At 42.8% G+C, this 22,912-nt stretch overlaps 1 protein-coding gene across 3 annotated transcripts in view; it reads right to left on the bottom strand.

The window, feature by feature from the left end:
- Positions 1-3,383: 3,383 nt before the first annotated feature.
- The window catches only part of GABRD (gamma-aminobutyric acid type A receptor subunit delta), a 38,416-nt gene continuing 18,887 nt past the window's right edge, over positions 3,384-22,912 (bottom strand). For 2 of the 3 annotated variants that reach the window (XM_077250114.1, XM_077250112.1), the window contains 5 exons: positions 18,869-18,951; positions 17,558-17,695; positions 10,488-10,643; positions 7,654-7,862; positions 3,384-3,930 (listed from right to left, as the gene is read on the bottom strand). In XM_077250114.1, the coding sequence (XP_077106229.1) occupies positions 3,640-3,930; positions 7,654-7,862; positions 10,488-10,643; positions 17,558-17,695; positions 18,869-18,951 (877 nt within the window). In that variant the 3' untranslated portion in view covers positions 3,384-3,639. The remainder of the gene's footprint in view (positions 3,931-7,653; positions 7,863-10,487; positions 10,644-17,557; positions 17,696-18,868; positions 18,952-22,912) is intronic. The other variant, XM_077250113.1, reaches the window with a different exon arrangement.

Below are 22,912 nucleotides of genomic sequence, written 5' to 3' on the forward strand. Positions count from 1 at the left end.
GATGTAGATATTCACATCATTATATGGAGCTCAGTTGACCACTTATAAGAAATTTTCACCCGTGCTCTTGGGTATCATGAATATGTTTGGGAATACTTGCCACCTTGCCTGGGATGGACAAACCTTTGGTGTAATCTATGCAGCTGCACAGGTGCCAAAGAGATAAGGTGGTCACTACCACTTCCAGATCAGGTGGATCTCCTGTTTTGAGAGTGCCATGTTGGTGTAAGGAGACTTATAGACCTTGCAGTGCTCCTCTGGGAATTTAAATATGCAAATAACCTCTTCAGAGAGGGGGAGGACTGGAACTTTTGTGCCACCTACTGGAATAAGCAATCCTAAAAGTCTTTATAGACCTTATAAAGGGCCTTGCCACATGACTTAGGATAAGAAGCCAAACTGGAAACTTAATTTGGAGACATATTTCAAGGTGTTCACCCCTCACCACCAGTGCAAAGCAGGAGAGCTGGGTGAGAGGCTTCTAATAGGCAGCCTAAAGGTACCGTCACATTAAGCGACGCTGCAGCGATAGCGACAACGATGCTGATCGCTGCAGCGTCGCTGTTTGATCGCTGGAGAGCTGTCACACAGACCGCTCTCCAGCGACCAACGATGCCGAGGTCCCCGGGTAACCAGGGTAAACATCGGGTTGCTAAGCGCAGGGCCGTGCTTAGTAACCCGATGTTTACCCTGGTTACCAGCGTAAAAGTAAAAAAAACAAACAGTACATGCTCACCTGCGCGTCCCCCAGCGTCTGCTTCCTGACACTGACTGAGCTCCGGCCCTAACAGCACAGCGGTGACGTCACCGCTGTGCTTTCACTTTCACTTCAGGGCCGGAGCTCAGTCAGTGTCAGGAAGCAGAGGCTGGGGGACGCGCAGGTGAGTATGTACTGTTTGTTTTTTTTACTTTTACGCTGGTAACCAGGGTAAACATCGGGTTACTAAGCGCGGCCCTGCGCTTAGTAACCCGATGTTTACCCTGGTTACCAGTGTAAAACATCGCTGGTATCGTTGCTTTTGGTGTCAAACACAACGATACACAGCGATCGGACGACCAAATAAAGTTCTGGACTTTATTCAGCGACCAGCGTCATCACAGCAGGATCCTGATCGCTGCTGCGTGTCAAACTAAACGATATCGCTAGCGAGGACGCTGCAACGTCACGGATCGCTAGCGATATCGTTTAGTGTGACGGTACCTTTAGAGTCTAACCCATATCTGCAAATGGAGTGTGAATAGGTGTCAGTAATAGGTGCCACTAATGTTCCCATCGTCTTCCTTTCTGAAGAGGCTTTTTGCGATTTTGACTCAGTAACAGAAGAAGTGAACATCTAGTTTCTCTATTCTTATTGCCCTGCCACCTGCATTAGTCATCCTATTTCCTGACCATTCATCCAACACTCTTCCCTGCTGTTTCTACACAACTGATATCTTTCCCTTCTTTTTTAAAGATCACATCATAGTCTCATCATTATTAAAAAACAAATCTATTGGCCTGTTTTGTGCTGCTAACTACTGACTTGTGGGAGCGTAAGAAAGCCTGGATCCTAGCTGACATATGGACAAATTTACCTGTGGCAGATTTATTGCAGAATTTTCTGTGACAGTCCTGTTCACTTGCAGAAATCTATTTACTTACTGTAAAGCTCATTTACGGTTGTACAAATTTCTGCAAGAAATCTGCGATGTTAGAATACACCCTAATAAAGGCTTTTTGCACATTACTGCAAGCCCATTACCCTCCTTCCCGCTTCCAAAAAGAGATGAATATATATTTCTAAAAAAATAGAACCAAAAAATTCCAGTTGTGTTTCATTTCATGAACCGTGTGTCATTTAAAGTGGTTGCCTGATCCTCATTAATAGGTAGAATTGTAAAAACAAGCAATTTTGCATTTGAACTCTTATCAAAAATCCTCTTCGTTCTGAAAAAACGAATTAATTTTATACATCTCACTGCCTAGAATGCTAGCCATCCTCCAGTCCCATAGTAGTCGGTTATGAGAAAACAAAGGTCCAGCACTCATCTTCAAAGAAAAAAAAATATTGAAATATCTTTAGCCTTAATTAAGAACCATCAAAATGATATTGGTATGAAACGCGTGGGATGATAATGTTATTTTTGTTTTAATTGGATTTTTTTAATTATATTGGATTTTCATCTCATAAAATAATTGATTCAGATTTTTTTTTTTTTATCTTTTAAGACGAATGATGGAACTTCCTTTTTTCCTAACCATATAACTTAACTATATTATGGCACACACTGGCTTGCTGAGACCAGCAAGTGGCATGAACTATTTTAGGTATTTAATTCTTGGAAGGTGAAAAGGATTTTTTTCTCTTTTTTTCCTACTCATAGTAGCCGGTCGCCTAGGCAAGGACCCTGGATCTGGCCCGTTTCACTCTCCCTTCACTTCTGTGCTGCAGAAGCGACACTACTAGTGATGAGCGAATATACTCGTTACTCGAGATTTCCCGAGCATGCTCGTGTGTCCTCCGAGTATTTTTTAGTGCTCGGAGATTTAGTTTTTCTTACCGCAGCTGAATGATTTATATCTGTTAGCCAGCATAAGTACATGTGGGGGTTGCCTGGTTGCTAGGGAATCCCCACATGTACTTATGCTGGCTAACAGATGTAAATCATTCAGCTGCGGCAAGAAAAACTAAATCTCCAAACACTAAAAAAATACTCGGAGGACACCCGAGCATGCTCGAGAAATCTCGAGTAACGAGTATATTCGCTCATCACTAGACGCTACCCCTATTAGCAGTCTGGGAAAGCACATAGTCCGGACCAGTGACGTGAACATGCCCCTTGATCCGAACTGTTCATCTTTAGGAGTGCAAAGCAGGAAGATGTAAGGAAGATAATCTGAAGGAAGAAGATGAGACAAACCGCTTGATGGGAATCTGTCAGCAGATTTTTGCTATGTAATCTGAGAGCAGCATGACGTAGGGACAGACTCTTTGATTCCAGTGACATGTCACTGGCTGACCAAAGTCTTGTTGTTTCAATAAAATCAGTGTTTTATCAGCAGTAGATTATCACTTCTGGACTAGTTGTCTCGTGTCTTGTAGTCCTCCTGCCCTGTGTAACCCCGCCCCCACCACTGATTGGTAGCTTTCTTCCTATACACAGTGTGCGCAAAAAGCTGACAATAAGTGGTTTGGGCAGGGTAATATGCAGCTCAGCATTCAGAGCTCTGCTAGATCTACAGCAGAAAAAACTATGATTGTATCAACAGTGCAGCAAGCAGCCCAGTAAGTGACACATCGCTAGAATCAGAGGCTCCACCCCGACATTATGCTGCTCTCAGATGGGGTTGATGGACTAAATTATGATTTCTAAATTACCAGGACGGGTTAATAATCAACAAGTAACATCACATAGTCCTTTATTACATTTTTATGATATACTGCATGCTGCTTTTTTACAATTGTACAGTGGGACACACATTAAATAACTTTACTAATTATAATGCTACAAGGAGAAAGTGTACAAGATTCTTAGTTATATCATAACGGTCACATACATGAAGGACTAGTATGAACTATAACATAACTATCTCTTTAATCCATATCAATTTACTATTAAGATTAGTTTGTGTTGTTGAATGTTTCTCTATTTTATTATTTAATGCGTATAACCTGCCCAGTAAATAATATTCACTGCTGCAAAGGTTGCTGGGAAAAGTGCCCGAGAATAGACATCGATTGTATCAGCATCTATGGGCTTCAGATACATTTTCAGTCTCCTTTTTTTTTTAGGCGCCTGTTCACATCCGTGTTCATGTCGTCTTCTGACTTCTGGGAGGTCCCTCATTGTGCTTGGAATGATTGTCTCTTTATAGGATTGCTTCCAATTTACTCCCAATATGGAAAATGTGAATGAAACAATGGCGTCTTTTCCATCCTGAAGAGTCACCTGAAACAAAGGATGATCATATCACTATAGCTACAAGTATTAAGAGGGATGTCGCACTCAATAATAATCAACGCAAAGGCTTTGGATACTTTGAAGTGAAAAAAAAAAGAATTTTCCATATATTAGTGGGTACATTTAGTTAATAAAATTGCACTAAGTTTCATTCTATAATGTTCATCTTATCATTCATTTACAGATCCTGTATGTGCAGTTTGCAGCCTGGTTCAAGCTTCAGATTTTTCTCTTTTGGGAGTGCCTCTCACTGTAATATAGGCTGGATGTGAGTTCTGTGTACATCCAGGGTGCTGAGATTTTCATTAGCTCATATATTTGCATTGCTTGTATCTTGTCATTTCCTCTTCATGTGCTTTTCTCCTTTTCTATGGACTGTTTTCTTTGCCCACGTTGAAATACTTTTCCCCTCTGTCCACTGCTGTGAACGTGTGCAACACCCGCTGCCTCTTTTCTACTGCTATCTCCATCACTGGGAGAAGAGAGGGGAAGAGCGGAGAGCGGTCAGAACTGTTCAGGTGCACAGAAGGATTTGTAACAGCCACAAATATATTGTCTGGCACCTCCCTTGGCCGGCTCCTCCCAGCACTACAGCAGGTGATTGACAGGACTCTCTCTCGTGTGTACATAAGAACAGATCTGTCAGACACCTACAGAGGCGCTGGGAAGAGCTGGTCTGTGGCAAATTTTTCAGATGCCCTAGTACTTATTACCTGGACCATGCCTCCGAAATGCACCCATAGACAGCACTGTGTTCTGAGCGACCAGACCAAATAGCACCAATGACAATTTTTTTTTATTGCAACAAATAAGCTGTATTTCCTGAAAACCAGAGAACTCCTTTAATAAAGAGTCCCATATATATACTCGGTCAGTATGAACTTATTTACATCTCTGCAGAAATAAGAATGCAGCCACACGAAGTGACATCAGTAAGAGCATCTTCCGTTTGTAGATTACAGTGCATTACCACAATGACTACTATTACTTTATGTGATAAAACATATTGTATTCACAGCGCTAATGCCACGTATTAAATGTAATATTCAGGCTTTAGATAGATTAAGTGTATACTACACCAAATCTTACACTAATGACCTTCAAACTATAACATTTGGATATATAAAAGCTAATTTCAAAACAGTATTTACCAGGAGAGATATTTGTTTTTTCTCCCCATTTTTTTTATTTCACACACTGGTCCAGCGCGGTGTAAAAATAAAAATATAACACAAAGTCACTGACAGCTGATAAAGAGAGGACACAAGCATAGGACAGCGACACAGAGGAGCATGAGGGATCTGTGGATGAGTATGTGATCTTTTTTTATCAAATGACCCTTCTATTTGCTTGCCTAAAGAGCACCATTTACTCCCGTTCCTCTTGATTCTCCTTTCTTTCCTTTATTCTTGGTCCTTTTTGGTTATAGACCCATTGTCTGCCCTACGACAGTCTCACTTCTCTATCTGGCATCTGATGGATGAATCTGGGTTTGGCCATTACTCGCCTGACTGCATTGTGCCCGCAGTTTGGTGGAGGAGGGATAATATAATGAGCTTGTTTTTCAGGGTCGGCATTGGCCCTCTAGTACCAGTGAGAAGAAATTTTAATTTCACCTTCAGCTTCAACACATTTTGGACAATTGTAGTTTCCACCTTTATGGCAATAGTTTGGGGAAGACCCTTTTTGTTCTCCATGACTGTGCCCAGTGCATAAGGTCCATAGGGAGACTGGTGGAAGAACATGACCAGCTGCACAGAGCACGGACCCCAGCCCCATCCAACACCTTTGGAAAGAACTAAAATGGAGATTGTGAATTCGGCCTCTATGCAACTTCAGTGTCTGACCTCACAAATGGTCTTCTGGATAACAGGGCAAAAATACCCACAGACACCACCAAAATCTTGTAGAAAACCTTCCCAGAAGAGCGGGAGCTGTTATATCTGCAAACGGTGAACTGACCCAATATTAATGTCTATGGATGTAGAATGGGAGGTCAGAAAAGCTCCTGTGGGTGCAATGTGGAGGCGGAACATACAGTGCCTTGCAAAAGTATTCGGCTCCCTGGAACTTTTCAATCTTTTCCCACATATCATGCTTCAAACATAAAGATACCAAATGTAAATTTTTGGTGAAGAATCAACAAGTGGAACACATTTGTGAAGTTGAACGAAATTTATTGGTTATTTAAAATTTTTGTGGAAATTCAAAAACTGAAAAGTGGGACGTGCAATATTATTCGGCCCCTTTAACTTAATACTTTGTTGCGCCTCCTTTTGCTGCAATTACAGCTGCAAGTCGCTTGGGGTATGTCTCTATCAGTTTTGTACATCGAGAGACTGAAATTCTTGCCCATTCTTCCTCGGCAAACAGCTCGAGCTCAGTGAGGTTTGATGGAGATCGTTTGTGAACAGCAGTTTTCAGCTCTTTCCACAGATTTTCGATTGGATTGAGGTCTGGACTCTGACTTGGCCATTCTAACACCAAGATACGTTTATTTGTGAACCATTCCATTGTAGATTTGGCTTTATGTTTGGGATCATTGTCCTGTTGGAAGACAAATCTCAGTCCCAGTCTCAGGTCTTTTGCAGACTCCAACAGGTTTTCTTCAAGAATGGTCCTGTATTTGGCTCCATCCATCTTTCCATCAATTTTAACCATCTTCCCTGTCCCTGCTGAAGAAAAGCAAGCCCAAACCATGATGCTGCCACCACCATGTTTGACAGTGGGGATGGTGTGTTCACAGTGATGAGCGGTGTTGCCTTTACGCCAAACATATCGTTTGGCATTGTTGAAAAAAGTTCGATTTTGGTTTCTTCTGACCAGAGCACCTTCTTCCACATGTTTGGTGTGTCTCCCAGGTGGCTTGTTGCAAACTTTATACAACACTTTTATGGATATCTTTGATTAATGGCTTTCTTCTTGCCACTCTTCTATAAAGGCCAGATTTGTGCAGTGTATGACTGATTGTTGTCCAATAGACAGACTGTGCCACCTCAGCTGTAGATCTCTGCAGTTCATCCAGAGTAATCATGGGCCTCTTGGCTGCATCTCTGATCAGTCTTCTCCTTGTTTGAGATGAAAGTTTAGAGGGACGGCCGGGTCTTGGTAGATTTGTAGTGGTATGATACTCCTTCCATTTCAATATTATCACTTGCACAGTGCTCCTTGGGATGTTTAAAGTTTTGGAAATCATTTTGCATCCAAATCCGGCTTTAAACTTCTCCACAACAGTATCACGGACCTGGCTGTTGTGTTCCTTGGTCTTCATGACGTTCTCTGTGCTTCAAACAGAACCCTGAGACTATCACAAAGCAGGTGCATTTATACAGAGACTTGATTACACACAGGTGGATTATATTTATCATCATTAGGCATTTAGGACAATATTGGATCATTCAGAGATCCACAATGAACTTCTGGAGTGAGTTTGCTGCACTGAAAGTAAAGGGGCCGAATAATATTGCACGCCCCACTTTTCAGTTTTCGAATTTCCACAAAAATTTGAAATAACCAATACATTTCGTTCAACTTCACAATTGTGTTCCACTTCTTGTTGATTCTTCACCAAAAATTTACATTTGGTATCTTTATGTTTGAAGCATGATATGTGGGAAAAGGTTGAAGAGTTCCAGGGAGTCGAATACTTTCGCAAGGCATTGTACTTTTGTACATATAGTGTATATTATCAGAGCTTATCCTTTGTCTTACCTTGCCTTTTATCTTGTGATCCACTGACTTATTTTGCTTCTTCATATAATCAGCATTATAGTGAGCAAATGCAAATTCTACAAGGGCTGCAAAGACGAAGAAATAGCATATCAAGAAGTAGACATCTAGAGCTTTCACTGCAGATGCTCTGGGAAGCGAAGAACTTGCACTGACCATAAGAGTTGTCATTGTAAGCACAGTGGTTATTCCTAGGAAAACAAAAGATCCAAATTATTTGTGCTTTTTACTTATTTTATATACTCAAAATACAGCATCTACTCAGGTATATAAGGGTCTCTATATACAGTGAGGAATATTTGCGCCAACAGTTGCAGCCTTCTCACCAAGCTGCTTGCATCTTGTCCTGTAGCCCATCCCAGCCTTGTGCATGTTTACAATTTTGTCCCTGGTGTCCTTAGACAGCTCTTTGGTCTTGGCCATGGTGGAAAGGTTGGAGTTTGATTGATTGTGTGGACAGGTGTCTCTTATACAGGTAACAAGTTCAAACAGGTGCAATTAATACAGGTAATGAGTGCAGAGTAGGAGGCTTCTTAACCCCTTCATGACCGTGGGATTTTCCGTTTTTCCGTATTCGTTTTTCACTCCCCTCCTTCCCAGAGCCATAACTTTTTTATTTTTCCGTCAATTTGGTCATGTGAGGGCTTATTTTTTGCAGGACGAGTTGTACTTTTGAACTACATCATTGGTTTTACCATGTCGTGTACTAGAAAACGGGAAAAAAATTCCAAGTGCGGTGAAATTGCAAAAAAAGTGCAATCCCACACTTGTTTTTTGCTTGGCTTTTTTGCTAGGTTCACTAAATGCTAGAACTGACCTGCCATTATGATTCTCCAGGTCATTACGAGTTCATAGACACCTAACATGACTAGGTTATTTTTTACCTAAGTGGTGAAAAAAAATTCCAAACTTTGCTAAAAAAAAAAAAAAATTGCGCCATTTTCCGATACTTGTAGCGTCTCCATTTTTCATGATCTTGGGTCGGTTGAGGGCTTATTTTTTGTGTGCCGAGCTGGCATTTTTAATGATACCATTTTGGTGCAGATATGTTCTTTTGATCGCCCGTTATTGCATTTTAATGCAATGTCACGGTGACCAAAAAAACGTAATTCTGGCGTTTCGGATTTTTTTCTCATTACGTCGTTTACCGATCAGGTTAATGCTTTTTTTTTATTGATAGATCAGGCGATTCTGAACGCGGCGATACCAAATATGTGTAGGTTTGATTTTTTTTATTGATTTATTTTGATTGGGGCGAAAGGGGGGTGATTTAAACTTTTATGTTTTTTTTATTTTTTTCACTTTTTTTCACTTTTTTTTTTTACTTTTGCCATGCATCAATAGCCTTCATGGGAGGCTAGAAGCAGGCACAGCTCGATCGCCTCTGCTACATAACAGCGATCATCAGATCGCTGCTATGCAGCAGAAAATCAGGTGTGCTGTGAGCGCCGACCACAGGGTGGCGCTCACAGCTACCGGCGATCAGTAACCATAGAGGTCTCAAGGACCTCTATGGTTACAATACTGAAGCATCGCCGACCCCTGATCATGTGACGGGGGTCGGCGATGACGTCATTTCCGGCCGCCAGGCCGGATGCGTAGTTAAATGCCGCTGTCTGCGTTTGACATTTGGCATTTAACTAGTTAATAGCGGCGGGTGAATCGCGATTTCACCTGCCGCTATTGCGGGCACATGTCAGCTGTATAAAACAGCTGACATGTCCCGGCTTTGATGCGGGCTCACCGCGGAGCCCTGCATCAAAGCAGGGGACCTGACGTCGGACGTACTATCCCGTCCGACGTCAGGAAGGGGTTAAAGAAAAAATAACAGGTCTGTGTGAGCCAGAATTCTTGCTGGCTGGTCGGTGATCAAATACTTATTTCATGCAATAAAATGCAATTTAATTATGTAAAAATCATACAATGTGATGTTCTGGTTTTTATTTTTAGATTCTGTCTCTCACAGTTGAAGTGTATCTACGATAAAAATTACAGACCTCTCCATTCTTTGTGGGTGGGAAAACGTGCAAAATGGTTGGTGTATAAAATACTTATTTTCCCCACTGTATGGACTTGAGGATGTGCATTAAATATTGACCTAAATTTGTTGTTTGGCATTTACTTTGACACATACCAAATCAAAATCTACATAGTTAAAAGGGTAACATCCTCTAGTGCACATGTATTGGTATTAATTACTTAGCGTTTGTAGTCTTTTTGCCCTTTTTTTCCATGCATTTTTTTTATGTGGAAAAAAATGCAGTGTTCTACAGTAGCAGCAAACTAAATGAGATTTCTTAAATCTCAGGTTTTTATCCTTTTGTTTATTAAGCTGACATGTGTTTTGTTAAAAAAAATGCAGCAAGAATTGATTTGCTCCCTCTTTTTTACCCATTCTACTGAATTAATAAAAAATACACGAAAAATGCAGCGATTTTCCTGCTAATACTGCAGTGAAAAAAAAAGATGCAAAAAAGCACTGTGTGAACATACCCTAATGCTACATTCCCAAGGTGAGCTTTTTTTGATGCTACAGAATTTCTGCACCATTTCTGCACCTTTCGAACAACCTAAAGACATGCAGCCATGGGGATTTGAACATATTTTTTCGAGCATGCCAAATACGGTACATTCATTTTGCACCCGAGCATGCTCAGATAGCACACTCGCTCATCAGTAATTAAGATATAATAAACACAAATGAAATAAACATTTAAATTAAAAAAATATATAAATATAAAATATTTTCTCTTGCTCTAATTTTTTTTTTTTTTAAAGTTACTTCCGGTCCATAGAAAATAACACATGAATGTTACCCAGTGATACTCGTGCAGGGACGGCAGACTGACTGATCCAAAATGAAACCCATGACATGGCCACAAGTAAGATGGATGGCACGTAGGACTGTATGATGTACATCCCTCGATTTCTTTTCAACTGAAAACGGAGAGTCAGTCTGGGAAACTGACCTGCTGAAATATAAAAGAGCTGTCAGAAGTTTTCGCCCCCTCGTACATTGCACTGATGGCAGCTAGTAAGTCTGGAATACATTGTGCTAATTGGATGATTTTTCATATGCTCATGTGAACTCCTTAGGGCCCCTTGGAGTCACACTGCCGTATACTCTCTCCTCCGAGAGAATCGGATTGATTATGGTAATGACACTCTGATCAAACTCTGACCCAAGTTTGATTTAGAGTGTCAGTTTAGTTTGATCCAATTTCTCTTGGATGAGAGCACTGGTAAGAAGATGTAGAACAAAATCTCTCCATCTTCTCCATTGTGTGTCAGTGGAAATGTCACACGAGTGCAGTCCGATGTTTTCCATGAACTCACAGTTTTGAATGGGTGAGTGCGATCAGATTTGAGCTGCAAATCACAGAATACTGTGGGTTATTTTCTCATGGAGAATCGGTATGAGAAAAAAACGTTGATCATCACTGCCCCATACAATAACATTTGTCCGACTGCCATCTGATAAAGCATCGGAGAGCAATAGTACGATGTATATGCTCGTGTGAATCTACCCGTAAAGTCTAAAAAATCGTTCAGCGTTTCATCCAGAAAATTGTGATCCGTTTTTCTCACTAGCAGCTATTAATCATTTACAGGACCATTTACAGTTTCCTATGTTAATGTTACAATTTCAATGTATCCTTAAAAATCAGATGTTACACTGTGGCTCCGTCTCACATTTCATTTCTTTTGCGCACCCAGAGACTTGAATGGGTGATTCTCGTCCAATTTACAGAACAAACTAGTGCATGTTGCCATTTTTTCCACCACCATATTCAGACAACAAATGCTGTTCAGATGTGCCCAACGATATTTCCATTCACAACAATGAGAAAATCAAGAGTTAAAAAGATGAAACTTTCGGCTCTGGCCTGATTTCTTGCGGGCTAGTAAATCTATTTTGAGAGACACAAAAAAATTAGAAGACGACTCTATTTCTTCTTGCTGAAAAAGTTAAATTGTAGTGAAATGAAATGTGTGTGTGGGGGCAAGTCTTGTTACCATAATGGAGCGCCCCCACTGCCGCAGGGCCGAGGGGTATCCGGTACCGGGCCTCTGAGTCTCTGTTCTGGGGTTGTCACGGTGGCTAGACCCGGTCCGTGACCCTGCTGAGGGGCGTCCAATGAAAGGTGTGGATGGTGATGATGTTGTGGTGGTGCGGTGCAGGTCGCAGTAAATAACGAGGACACCAGGTTGCAGTCTCTTCATCTCTTTACTGAAGGCTTCGAGATAGTCAATCCAGAGCACTGTTAACAGGGCTGTCTGAGACCGGCCGGTCCAAAGGCACATTAGGAGTTCCCTTGACAGGTGAGAATCAGTGTCTACCTGCTAGTGCCTATGTGTTGTAGTCCTTCCCTGCTGAGCACCCCGGGACAGTCCCCACAACTGATTCTGTGTGCCTCTGATGTTCGTTCTCTCTCCGTCCCCCAGATGATATGGTTAGGACACACCCGTACGACGGGGTAGGCCTGGAGTTCTTCCGGGACCCTAGAGTCGCCCCTCTCCCACAGCTGCCTCCGTTGTCTGCTTAGGTGTTTAAGTGAGACAGCCAACCTATAATTGGCTGTCCGGCCGTGGTTTGAAGTAATGCTTGTAGTCTCTTGCTCGGCGTTCTGGCCACCGACTGTTTGCGCCTCAGAAGGATGTTGCCTCGCTCTTACAGCACGACTCCTTCTTGTCCTATCGCCCCTCTCTGCTGTATTCTTGTTGCTCACTTGTTGCGTTGTTCTCTTAGGAGTCTGCCAGGATCCCATCCCTGACAGGTCCTCTCTCTAGCTCTTAGCAGTTACTTCTCTCTCTGTCTTCCTGTCCAACCCCCAGTTTTACCAGAGTGTGAGGAGTGGCCTACTGGATAGAACCACCCCCCCTGGTGGCCAGAGTGTCAAGTGTAGTGTGTGATACCTGGTCAGGTGAACTCCCTCAGTGCAATCAGACGCAACATGACTCCCCTTAGCGGCAGAGCGACGTTACTGCAACGACCAGGACTCTGGGGCGCTGCACTAACATAAAGCATGTTCCTAATGTGAACGCAGCATGAGAAAAGACGATCCAGAATTAATATTTTATGGGGTCTTCTTCATAGGGTTATTTTCCATCATGAAAATGTATCCTGTGGATAGGCAATAGCGTGCAGATTGGTTGGGGTTAGACAAGTGGAAAATCTCCAGCAATCCCATAGAGAACAAAAAAGCAGAAAAATGAAGACTGGAGAATTTCAGTGCCTTGTTCTTGGGATTGTTGGGGTAAGAGCAGTCAGTCCACCTTATTTGGACAGGTGGTAACTTTTAATGAAGGGGAATAATCCTTTACATCCCATGAAGAATATTTTCGGCAAAGCATGCCCGTCTTATACATGAATTAGCCAGCAAACATTGCTGCTTTTAATAATCACGACATTTGTTGAGTCTGACAAGTCTGAACGCTCAAGTATTGGTTTATTTGTATGTGATCGGTTCATTTTCTAAGCAGCAAGGATGGTACAAGCCGCTTTAACACCTGATGGGAAATATTAAACCATGTGTACATCCAAAAACAGAATAATTACAGCTCATAGACCTTGTGATTCAACGATATCTCTTTCTGCTGGTATCAAAAGGAACTTATTAGAACTTTTATTCTTCCCCAACCACTGGCAGTCCCCCTTATTACAGAGAGTTAGCCTTGACTTGATTGACAAGTCTCCGCCTACAAGCCAGTAAGGAAAGACCTGTCGATCAAACCAAGCCAGGCAGGGAGAAGCCAGAAGGAGCTACTCAGAAGACTTCTCCTTGTGCAAGACTTCAATTTCAAGCTATGGTTACCCATAAACTAAATTTGGACAATCTTTATAAATTTAAAGTGCAACTACACTTTGAAAACATTTTGCTATCTTACAGCCCCTTCAATGCCCTGTTGATCGGTTGGGGTCTAAGTCCTGAGACCTCCATCTTTCACTTAGACCATAGGATAGACAGGGTCGAGGAGATTATTAATGAGACACCCCTCTATGAACTGAAAATGTCTTTTAGGCCGGTTTCACACGTCAGTGGCTCCGGTACGTGAGGTGACAGTTTCCTCACGTACCGGAGCCACTGACACACGTAGACACATTAAAATCAATGCATCTGTGCAGATGTCATTGATTTTTTGCGGACCGTGTCTCCGTGTGCCAAACACGGAGACATGTCAGTGTTCGTGGGAGCGCACGTATTACACGGACCCATTAAAGTCAATGGGTCCGTGTAAAACACGTACCGCACACGGACGTTCTCCGTGTGCCGTGCAGGAGACAGCGCTCCAGTAAGCGCTGTCCCCCCCACATGGTGCTGAAGCCGCGATTCATATCTTCTGTGCAGCAGCGTTTGCTGTAAAGAAGATATGAATAATCCATTTTTTTAGTGGTATTTCGTGTTTAAAATAAAGCTCCATGTCCCCACCCCCTGTGCGCCCCCCCCGCTGTTCTGAAAATACTCACCCGGCTCCCTCGTTGGCTGTCGCTGCTTCCTGTCCTGGCCGCACCTTCTACTATATGCGGTCACGTGGGGCCGCCGATTACAGTCATGAATATGCGGCTCCACCTCCCATAGGGGTGGAGCCACATATTCATTACTGTAAATGAGCGGCCCCACGTGACCGCATACAGGAGAAGCTGCGGCCAGGACAGGACACTGCGAGTGAGGCGGGTGAGTATTTTCAGAACAGCGGGGGGGCGCACAGGGGGTGGGAGGGGGGTGGGGACATGGAGCTTTATTTTAAACACGAAATACCACTAAAAAAATGGATTATTCATATCTTCTTTACAGCAAACGCTGCTGCACAGAAGGTATGAATCGCGGCTTCAGCACGATGCAGGGGACAGCACTAAACTTTAGCGCTGTCTCTCCTGCACGGTCCGTGTGGTACCCAGGCGGCACACAGCTGCCGCACGTGTGCCACACGGATGGCCTACGTGAGCTCACGGACACACGGACACAGATAACTCCGGTACCGATTTTTTCCGGTACCGGAATTATCTGGACGTGTGAGACTGGCCTTAGAGTATATGACTTTTCGAATCCTGAATGCTCTTTTAATTCTGCACAATGACAAACCAGCTATATATTGAAGCCTAAAATACAAGGTAATGTTAGTATACCTCATAAAGTAAGCAAAACAATTATTATTTCTGAGATTTTTGAAAGAACTGTTTAACATATGAAAAGGATGTACTTCATTATGACATTTAAAGTAGAAAAAAAAATTACCATACCCAACTACAATGTTATTAAGCTCATCCTCCAAAAATCTCTATAAATGACCATACCTGCCTGCAGAAGTTGGCACCCCAAACAAACACGCAAGAAAGGCGCCCCCACTCACCGTCGTATGAGTTCCTAGATAACGCTAATAAAGAAATTCCTGTAGAGAAGAATGTCTTAAAGAATTATAAATCACGGTCAGCTAGGGTGATTTATAGGGATTTTTGTAGGGTGAGCCATTGACTTTTATTATGGGTATATATCCAGCCCCATCACTTAAATCACAATTACCCCCTAACATATGGATATTTATTTGCATTTATCCTGTATGTTTATGATGCTTTGGCTTGTGATTTATTTTTGTCATCACTTCGCCAGCATAATAATATTGTAGTTGGGTACAAGGTACAATAATTTATTAATATTTTTTCCTACTTTTAAATATCATAATAAAGTACATCCTTTTATGTTTTCTTTCATATACCTTATAAAGTACAATGTAAAAAATATTTTTAGTAGTTACTGTCTACTGGCCGCTCTAGTGAATGACCCAGCACAATTGCAAAGGATTATTATTACTACTGAAAATTAAAAAAAGGGAAATATCTGGAGAATTTGCTGCATCCGCTGAAATACAGTAGAAAAATATTGCTTTCTTCTTGTGCAGATAAATTTTATTTAAATTTATCTCAGAAAAATGTTGTTGATTTGTTATTCTCTTCCATACAAGACACCCCGCTGATCTAATGAAGGCTGCTAGATGCTGATCTGCTGAATAATAAACAGCTGGGATATTGATTTCAGAGAGTGACACCAGAAATTAGACATATATCTCACCCACCGAAATATATAACCGAGAGAAAGCCTCCCCTTGTAATGAAATTTATGAGCAATGTGCTAGAATCCTTCCATTCATTTACTTTGCTCAGAGGAGTTAATGTGTGGTCTAGAAATGTTGGAATCAGAAAAAATATTAATGTATACAGTGGAAAGAAAATATTTTCAAGTATATTCGCATATTGGGGAATATGATATGGCTAGGATATGGTCCAGGCACAATATATTGATGACTCATTTTCAAGATAGGTCATCAATAGCAGATCCATGGGGGTCCAACACCTGACACCCCTCCGATCACCCAACAGCTACTATACAGGTACGCAGCAGATTTTTCCATTCTAATAAGATGTTTTACATGCAAAACTAATGCTGTGGTGCATGAAGAAATTACTTTTAATCTGTAGAACTGCATTTTCAAATGAAGCGGGACTAGTCTGATAAGGAGTTTCTTTCCCCGGACTACAGTACAAGAAATAGTACTGCACTCTTAGGGTATGTGCACACGTTCAGGATTTCTTGCAGAAATTTCCTTACAAAAACCGGACATTTCTGCAAGAAATCCACATGCATTTTTTTGGCGTTTTGTGCGCGTTTTTTTTGCGTTTTTTTTTCCCGGAGCTTTCCCAATGCATTAAATAGTGGGAAAAACGCAAAAAATCCGCAAAATTAATGAACATGCTGCTTTTTTTTTACCGCGATGCGTTTTTTCGCGGAAAAAAGGCATCATGTGCACAAAAATTGCGGAATGCATTCTAAATGATAGGATGCATATGTATTTATAAGCTAAAAAACGCAAAAAAACCGCGAAAAATACTGAACATGTGCGCATACCCTTAGAATAGAGGATGAGGTGCCCAAGTAGGGTATACAGCCCATAATATACACAGTCAAACAAACTTGGCACTCAGATAGAGATATTCTGTGAGAATAAAGTTCCTTTTATTGTGCATTCATTGTTGTTGTTAAACGTTTTCGGTCCTACTAGGGACCTTCATCAGAATATAAGTAGTCAAGGTGATCAGGAATAGGTGAAAGAATATGTCTATCGATTCCAGGGAGTAGCAGCCACAGGTCTGAGCATCCACCACACCCGACGTACGTTTCGCATATTAATGCTTCATCCAGGGATCTTTCCCCGGACTAGTCCAGCCTCAGATTTTCTAATCACGTCTCCCTGGGTGTGATTGACAATCTGCATACCTACCTGCATGGTAGGACCATTATGCAAGCGTAGAGAGGCATGATTAAAAAAAACACAAGGCAGGACTATTTGGGGGGAGAGAGACGCCCCGTCGGACTAGCCCTACCTCATTGGCATGTACATCGCTGCAGGTACTGCCGCGTATATAACACCAACTTAGAATAGAGAAATCTGTACTCATAAAGCTATGATAGCAGTTTGGAGACAGGTTCCATTTAAAGGGGTTTTCAACCCCAGCTTAATCAATTCAGGACCCCAATTAAAATAAAAACAGTGTGTACCCCCCTATTGCACCAGCAATGATGGCACTGCTATTTCCGGAGAATGACATGACATTGCTGTCTCACGCTCCTGCTGTAGCATTTACTATTCCATGAGCATTGAATATAGATGAGCTGCAGCCACTCATTGGCTGCAGCGTGCAAGTGACACAACAATGTCATATCATTCTCTGGGAATAGCGACATCACTGGAATGGCCCCTCTGTAAGAGGGGAGTATACCCTGATTTAATTTGCGTCCTGAATTGATTTAGCTGGGGTTGTTCAATAGTGTGATCCGCCATTAATGGGGCTGATTTGTTGCATAGTATACACACATTGTTAGATTATTACCTGATTTGAAGTTCATCACCTCTTTGCTGAATTTGTAGTCAGTAATGGTGAATTGTGAAAGCTCCAGCTTATCTAGACCATGGATCTGGTTCTGGTTTTCTGACCAGTTGTAGAGAATGTCTTCAGCTGAATATCCATCTAGAGGATATTGAAAAGTTATAATCCACCATGAACAGCACAAGACAAGGACGTCCTATGGAGTACGGCGTATACGAGGTTACATAATTTGGTCAGTGAAGCACAATACCTAACAGTGACACTTCATCGCTCCCTCCGTTCTTAGTATTGCTCTGGGCAAACTATTGTCACTTCCATTTTACAAAGACGAAAAGCATTTATTTATTTGTCTGGGATGACACAAGAGTACAAAATATACATTTGTCAAAATAAAAAGAAAAGCATGAATTTTCATATTATTAGCTGAAGAAAGTGACAATTATTTATACACATTCCTCATGATAAACCTTTCCTTTATATGTTTACAGGTCTTTTCCTATAGTAGAAAGGGTAAGCACGTCCCTAGGGTATGCTATCACTTCCTGATCAGTCTGACTATTGGGTCCCCTATTAATCCAATAAAATGAAGGAGCTGGACCACTGGCTAAATGGGTATTCCCAAAGTCCCTTTTCTGCAGCGCCCCTCTGCCTGCTGACATCCGCTTGGTGGGTGGATGCAATCCCCTTTCGTGATTTTATGAAAACTACCGTAATCTGCCCAGTAAGTGATACAAGACTGGAATCAGGGTCTCTGCTCATTATGCTGCTCTCAAATTGGGAGGCGGAAACTTGTTGAAAGACTCTTAGGAAATTGCTTGCTTAAGTTAACAAATTGTATTGTGGTAGATTTTTCGTGCTTAAGTTAATCACTTTTTTTTATAAAAATGATGTGACAACACCAGCACTGATGAGCTGTAATTTGTAGGTGAAGCTAGCAGCAAGTGTTCAATTTACCTGCAGCGTCACCACAGGGGTAAAGAAGCTTCTCATTAAAATCAACAGACTGTTAGGGTAATTCATTGATTTCTTGGACCCTCCAGAGTGAATGACAGTTTTTTTAGCGGCTCACGTAAGGGGCACCTCCATCAAATTCTATTAATACTGACCCTGACAGCCAGGTTGCCTGACCTAAGCTAACATCCTTATATATTGCATGCCTATGAGGTCGTTAGCTGAGGTCAAAAGATGCCATGGCATAGCCTGATATTCTGATGCGAGCATGGTCTGTGTTTCATGGGAGTGTGAGATTCCAAAGTGTAAAGAATAGTTTTTTTCTTTTCTTTTTGTAAACAATTAAAGTGTTAATTCACTTACAGCTTTCCAGGTCCAACCTACACTCTTGCTCATCCAGTGGGTACTTTGTTAAATCCATGTCACAGGAGACAGTTGATGTGATTCTGCAATTGACACAAGAGTCAACAATAAAATCAGTGTCACTCAAACTTCACGTATGATGGGACCCATGCCAATTAATATGAGGGCTTATACTGCCCTCCTTAGCTGATTTATTGTATATGCCTAGAAATATTTATCATCAGATGTGGATTTTTTAAAATTTTCAGTTCCTAATTTAAGGAAATCTAAGAAATCTTGCAACCTTCACACTTACCACTTAGTCTAAGTCTAATAATAGGCTTAGACTTCCTGTTTTGACTTTTCAGCAGTCTCATTATCATCATAGGCAAGATTACAATGACATATATCATTCCTTTCTACAGAAGATAACACAGATTCTACCATTCACAATAAATACTGTCACAGTTCACTGTTATGGTCTGGTGATTAAGGAGCGACATGCGACTAGCTCTGAGCAGGTGTTAACTATACCGACCACAGTTCCTAATCTTAACACAGACACTAGCAGTAGCCGTGGGATGTTCCTGTCACTCCCTAGACACCTCGTCACAGCCGGAGATCTAGCTACCCCTAAAGGTAGAAACAGGAAAGCTATCTTGCCTCAGAGAAAATCCCCAAAGGATAGGACAGCCCCCTCACAAATAATGACTGTGAGAGGAGAAGGAAATGACATACGTAGTATGAAACAAGATTTAGCAAAGGAGGCCACTACTAGCTAGACAGAATTAGTACAGAACAGAAAACTGTGCGGTCAGTAATAAAAACTAGAAAAAGTCCACCGCAGAGAAATGCAAAAATCTCCACACCTGACTAAAGGTGTGGAGGGCAAACTCTGCTGCCCAGAGCTTCCAGCTTAGCTAAATAGATCCATACTGATAAGCTGGACAAATGAGCAAAACATAGAAAATGCCAAACAACAAAGTCCACAGCAAGTGAACTGCAAAAAGACAAGCAAGGACTTAGCTTTGCTGAAATGGTCAGAGTGGCAGGGAAATCCTCAGAGAGCCATGACTCCAAGCTCAACAATTGACAACTGGCATTGAATTAGGGAAAAGGACAGACTAATATAGCCGAGCCAGAAAGACGATCAGTGAGAACAGCTGCTGATGCTAAATCCAAGAAGCAGCCATACCACTCAAAACCACAGGAGGGAGCCCAAGAGCAGAATTCACAAAAATGCTACTTATAACCACCGGAGGGAGCCCAAGAGCGGAATTCACAACAGTTCACCTCCTCACTCCTTACTTAACAAGAACCTTTACCCAGCTCAAAGTATGCCAAGAAAGAAGTCAAGGCAGTGTATTGCTTCCTATAAGCATGTGACTGATGTACAGAACAGGAAGTATGAGTCTAGTATTAGACTTAGCTGACAGTGAAAACATTGTAAGTTTTTAAATGTTTTTATTTCAATATAGTGATGTGAAAAATTAAAAAAAATTGCAAAAAATATACTGTATGTAGCTTTACCATAAAAAATATGATTTAAACAATAGTTCATTTTCTAATGACGCATCCCCTTTAACACAAAGAATGGGGTCTGCAAAAGGTAGTAGAATAGAAATGTGGCTTACAAGGGAGTCCTTTTTACAGATTAACATAGTGACAATCACTTTGGTTGTCTTCCAGATTTCAGTTAGCCAAGAATGGACATCATTAAAGAAGGTCAAAGTGTAAGGAGATGGACATGCTGCCCATGTTTCCCCTTGAAGACACGTGTGTGGTTGTGATGCGATGTATTATAATGTTTGCCTGTTTAATGTTTTGCATTGTCATGTGGTGCAGCTGTGTTCTGCCCAGCAGCAGGTAGTGAGTAGGCATCGATAGAGTTAGGAGTTGGGACTAGCCCAGAGAGGGAAGGGCTCTTTAGCAAGATCAGAGAGGACTTCCTGGTAGTGAGTCAGACAGAGTGGGACTAGCCCAGAGAGGGAAGGGCTATGTAGCAAGATCAGAGAGGACTTCCTCGTAGTGAGTCAGACAGAGTGGGACTAGCCCAGAGAGGGAAGGGCTATGTAGCAAGATCAGAGAGGACTTCTTGGTAGTGAGTCAGACAGAGTGGGACTAGCCCAGAGAGGAAAGGGCTATGTAGCAAGATCAGAGAGGACTTCTTGGTAGTGAGTCAGACAGAGTGGGACTAGCCCAGAGAGGGAAGGGCTATGTAGCAAGATCAGAGAGGACTTCCTGGTAGTGAGTCAGACAGAGTGGGACTAGCCCAGAGAGGGAAGGGCTATGTAGGAAGATCAGAGAGGACTTCCTGGTAGTGAGTCAGACAGAGCGGGACTAGCCCAGAGAGGGAAGGGCTATGTAGGTGCAGCGCCCCAGAGTCCTGGTCGTTGCAGTATTGTCGCTCTTCCACAAGAGGGAGTGATGGTACGTCTGATGGCACTAAAGGAGTTCACCTGACCAGGTAACACAGTCACACACTACACTTCACACTCCGGCCACCAGGGGGAGCAAAAGGGTTCTATGTATTAGGCTACTCCTCACACTCTGGTAAAACTGGGGGTTGGATAGGAAGTTAGTCAGAAAGCAGCCTGGGAGAGTTCCAGGGAGGACCTGTCAGGTGTGGGACCCTGACAGTGGCCTAGCACGAGACAGATTGTTACGGAGCTGCGCCTGCACTGCATAGCGGCAGTTTCCTAAGGAAGGACAAGAAGCAAAGTATATTGTGGAGAAGTGAGAAACGAGATCATAGCACAAGGAGACAACACCAGAAGGAGTCCTGCCATAAGATCGGTAACATCCTTCTGAGGCGCGTAGCCGGTGGCCGGAACACCGAGGAAGTAATAGGCTCTACGCATTACTTTGAACTACGGCAGGGCAGTTAACTCTAGGTTGGCTGTCTCACCTTTACACCTAATGAAGACAACGGAGACAATTGTGGGAGAGGGGCGTCTCTAGGGTCCCTATAAAATAACTCCAGGCCTACCCCGTCATACGGGTGCGTCCTATCCAAACCATCTGGGGGACGGAGAGAAAGAACAGAAACATACACGACAGTTGTGAGGACTATCCCGTGGTGCTCAGCAGGGAAGTACTACAACACACAGGCGCTAGTAGGAAGGCTACTGATTTCCACCTGCAAAGGGAACTCTGGATGTGCCTTCGGACCGGCCGGTCTCAGCCAGCCCTGTTAGCAGTGCTCTGGATTGTGGATGCCGAAGCCTTCAGTAAAAAGGTAAAGAGACTGCAACCCTGTGTCCTTGTCATTTACTGCGACCTACACCATTACCATCTACTCATCAAGGGAAGCCCTGGGGACATACTTCACCTGTGGGACGTTACACCATCTAGCTGCCATTCCATCACCCCAGTGGACCCCTAGCAGCGTCGGTCACCCTGGCCAAATACCACAGGTGGCGTCACGAACACTTGACAAACTTTCACCTACACCTTTATTTGGGCGCCCCTTAGCAGGGCCACGGACCGGGTCGGGCCACCGTGACACCCCTAGAACCGAGACCGAGGGACCCGGTACCGAGTACCCCGCTGCCCTGCGTTTGGGGGCCGCTCGGGGGCCGCTCCATAGGAAGATCAGAGAGGACTTCCTGGTAGTGAGTCAGACAGAGTGGGACTAGCCCAGAGAGGGAAGAGCTATGTAGCAAGATCAGAGAGGACTTCCTGGTAGTGAGTCAGACAGAGTGGGACTAGCCCACAGAGGGAAGGGCTATGTAGCAAGATCAGAGAGGACTTCCTGGTAGTGAGTCAGACAGAGTGGGACTAGCCCAGGGAGGGAAGGGCTATGTAGGAAGATCAGAGAGGACTTCCTGGTAGTGAGTCAGACAGAGCCTAGCTTGCAGCTAGAGCGGACCTTTGGTCTGAGTACTCAGGAGAGCTGCATGAGTTGTTTGTCCCCAAAGTGAGTGCAGACCGATGCAGTGGATAGAGAGATACAGAATAGAGAAGAGAGAAGTGACAGAAAGACAGATTTGATGCACCGAAGACGGGTCCTGAGACAGGACGCCTAGCAGTACGGCCCAAATTTATAACTCAGAGAGGTAATGG

This window comes from Ranitomeya variabilis, chromosome 4, assembly GCF_051348905.1.
Source record: "Ranitomeya variabilis isolate aRanVar5 chromosome 4, aRanVar5.hap1, whole genome shotgun sequence".
NCBI lineage: Eukaryota > Metazoa > Chordata > Amphibia > Anura > Dendrobatidae > Ranitomeya > Ranitomeya variabilis.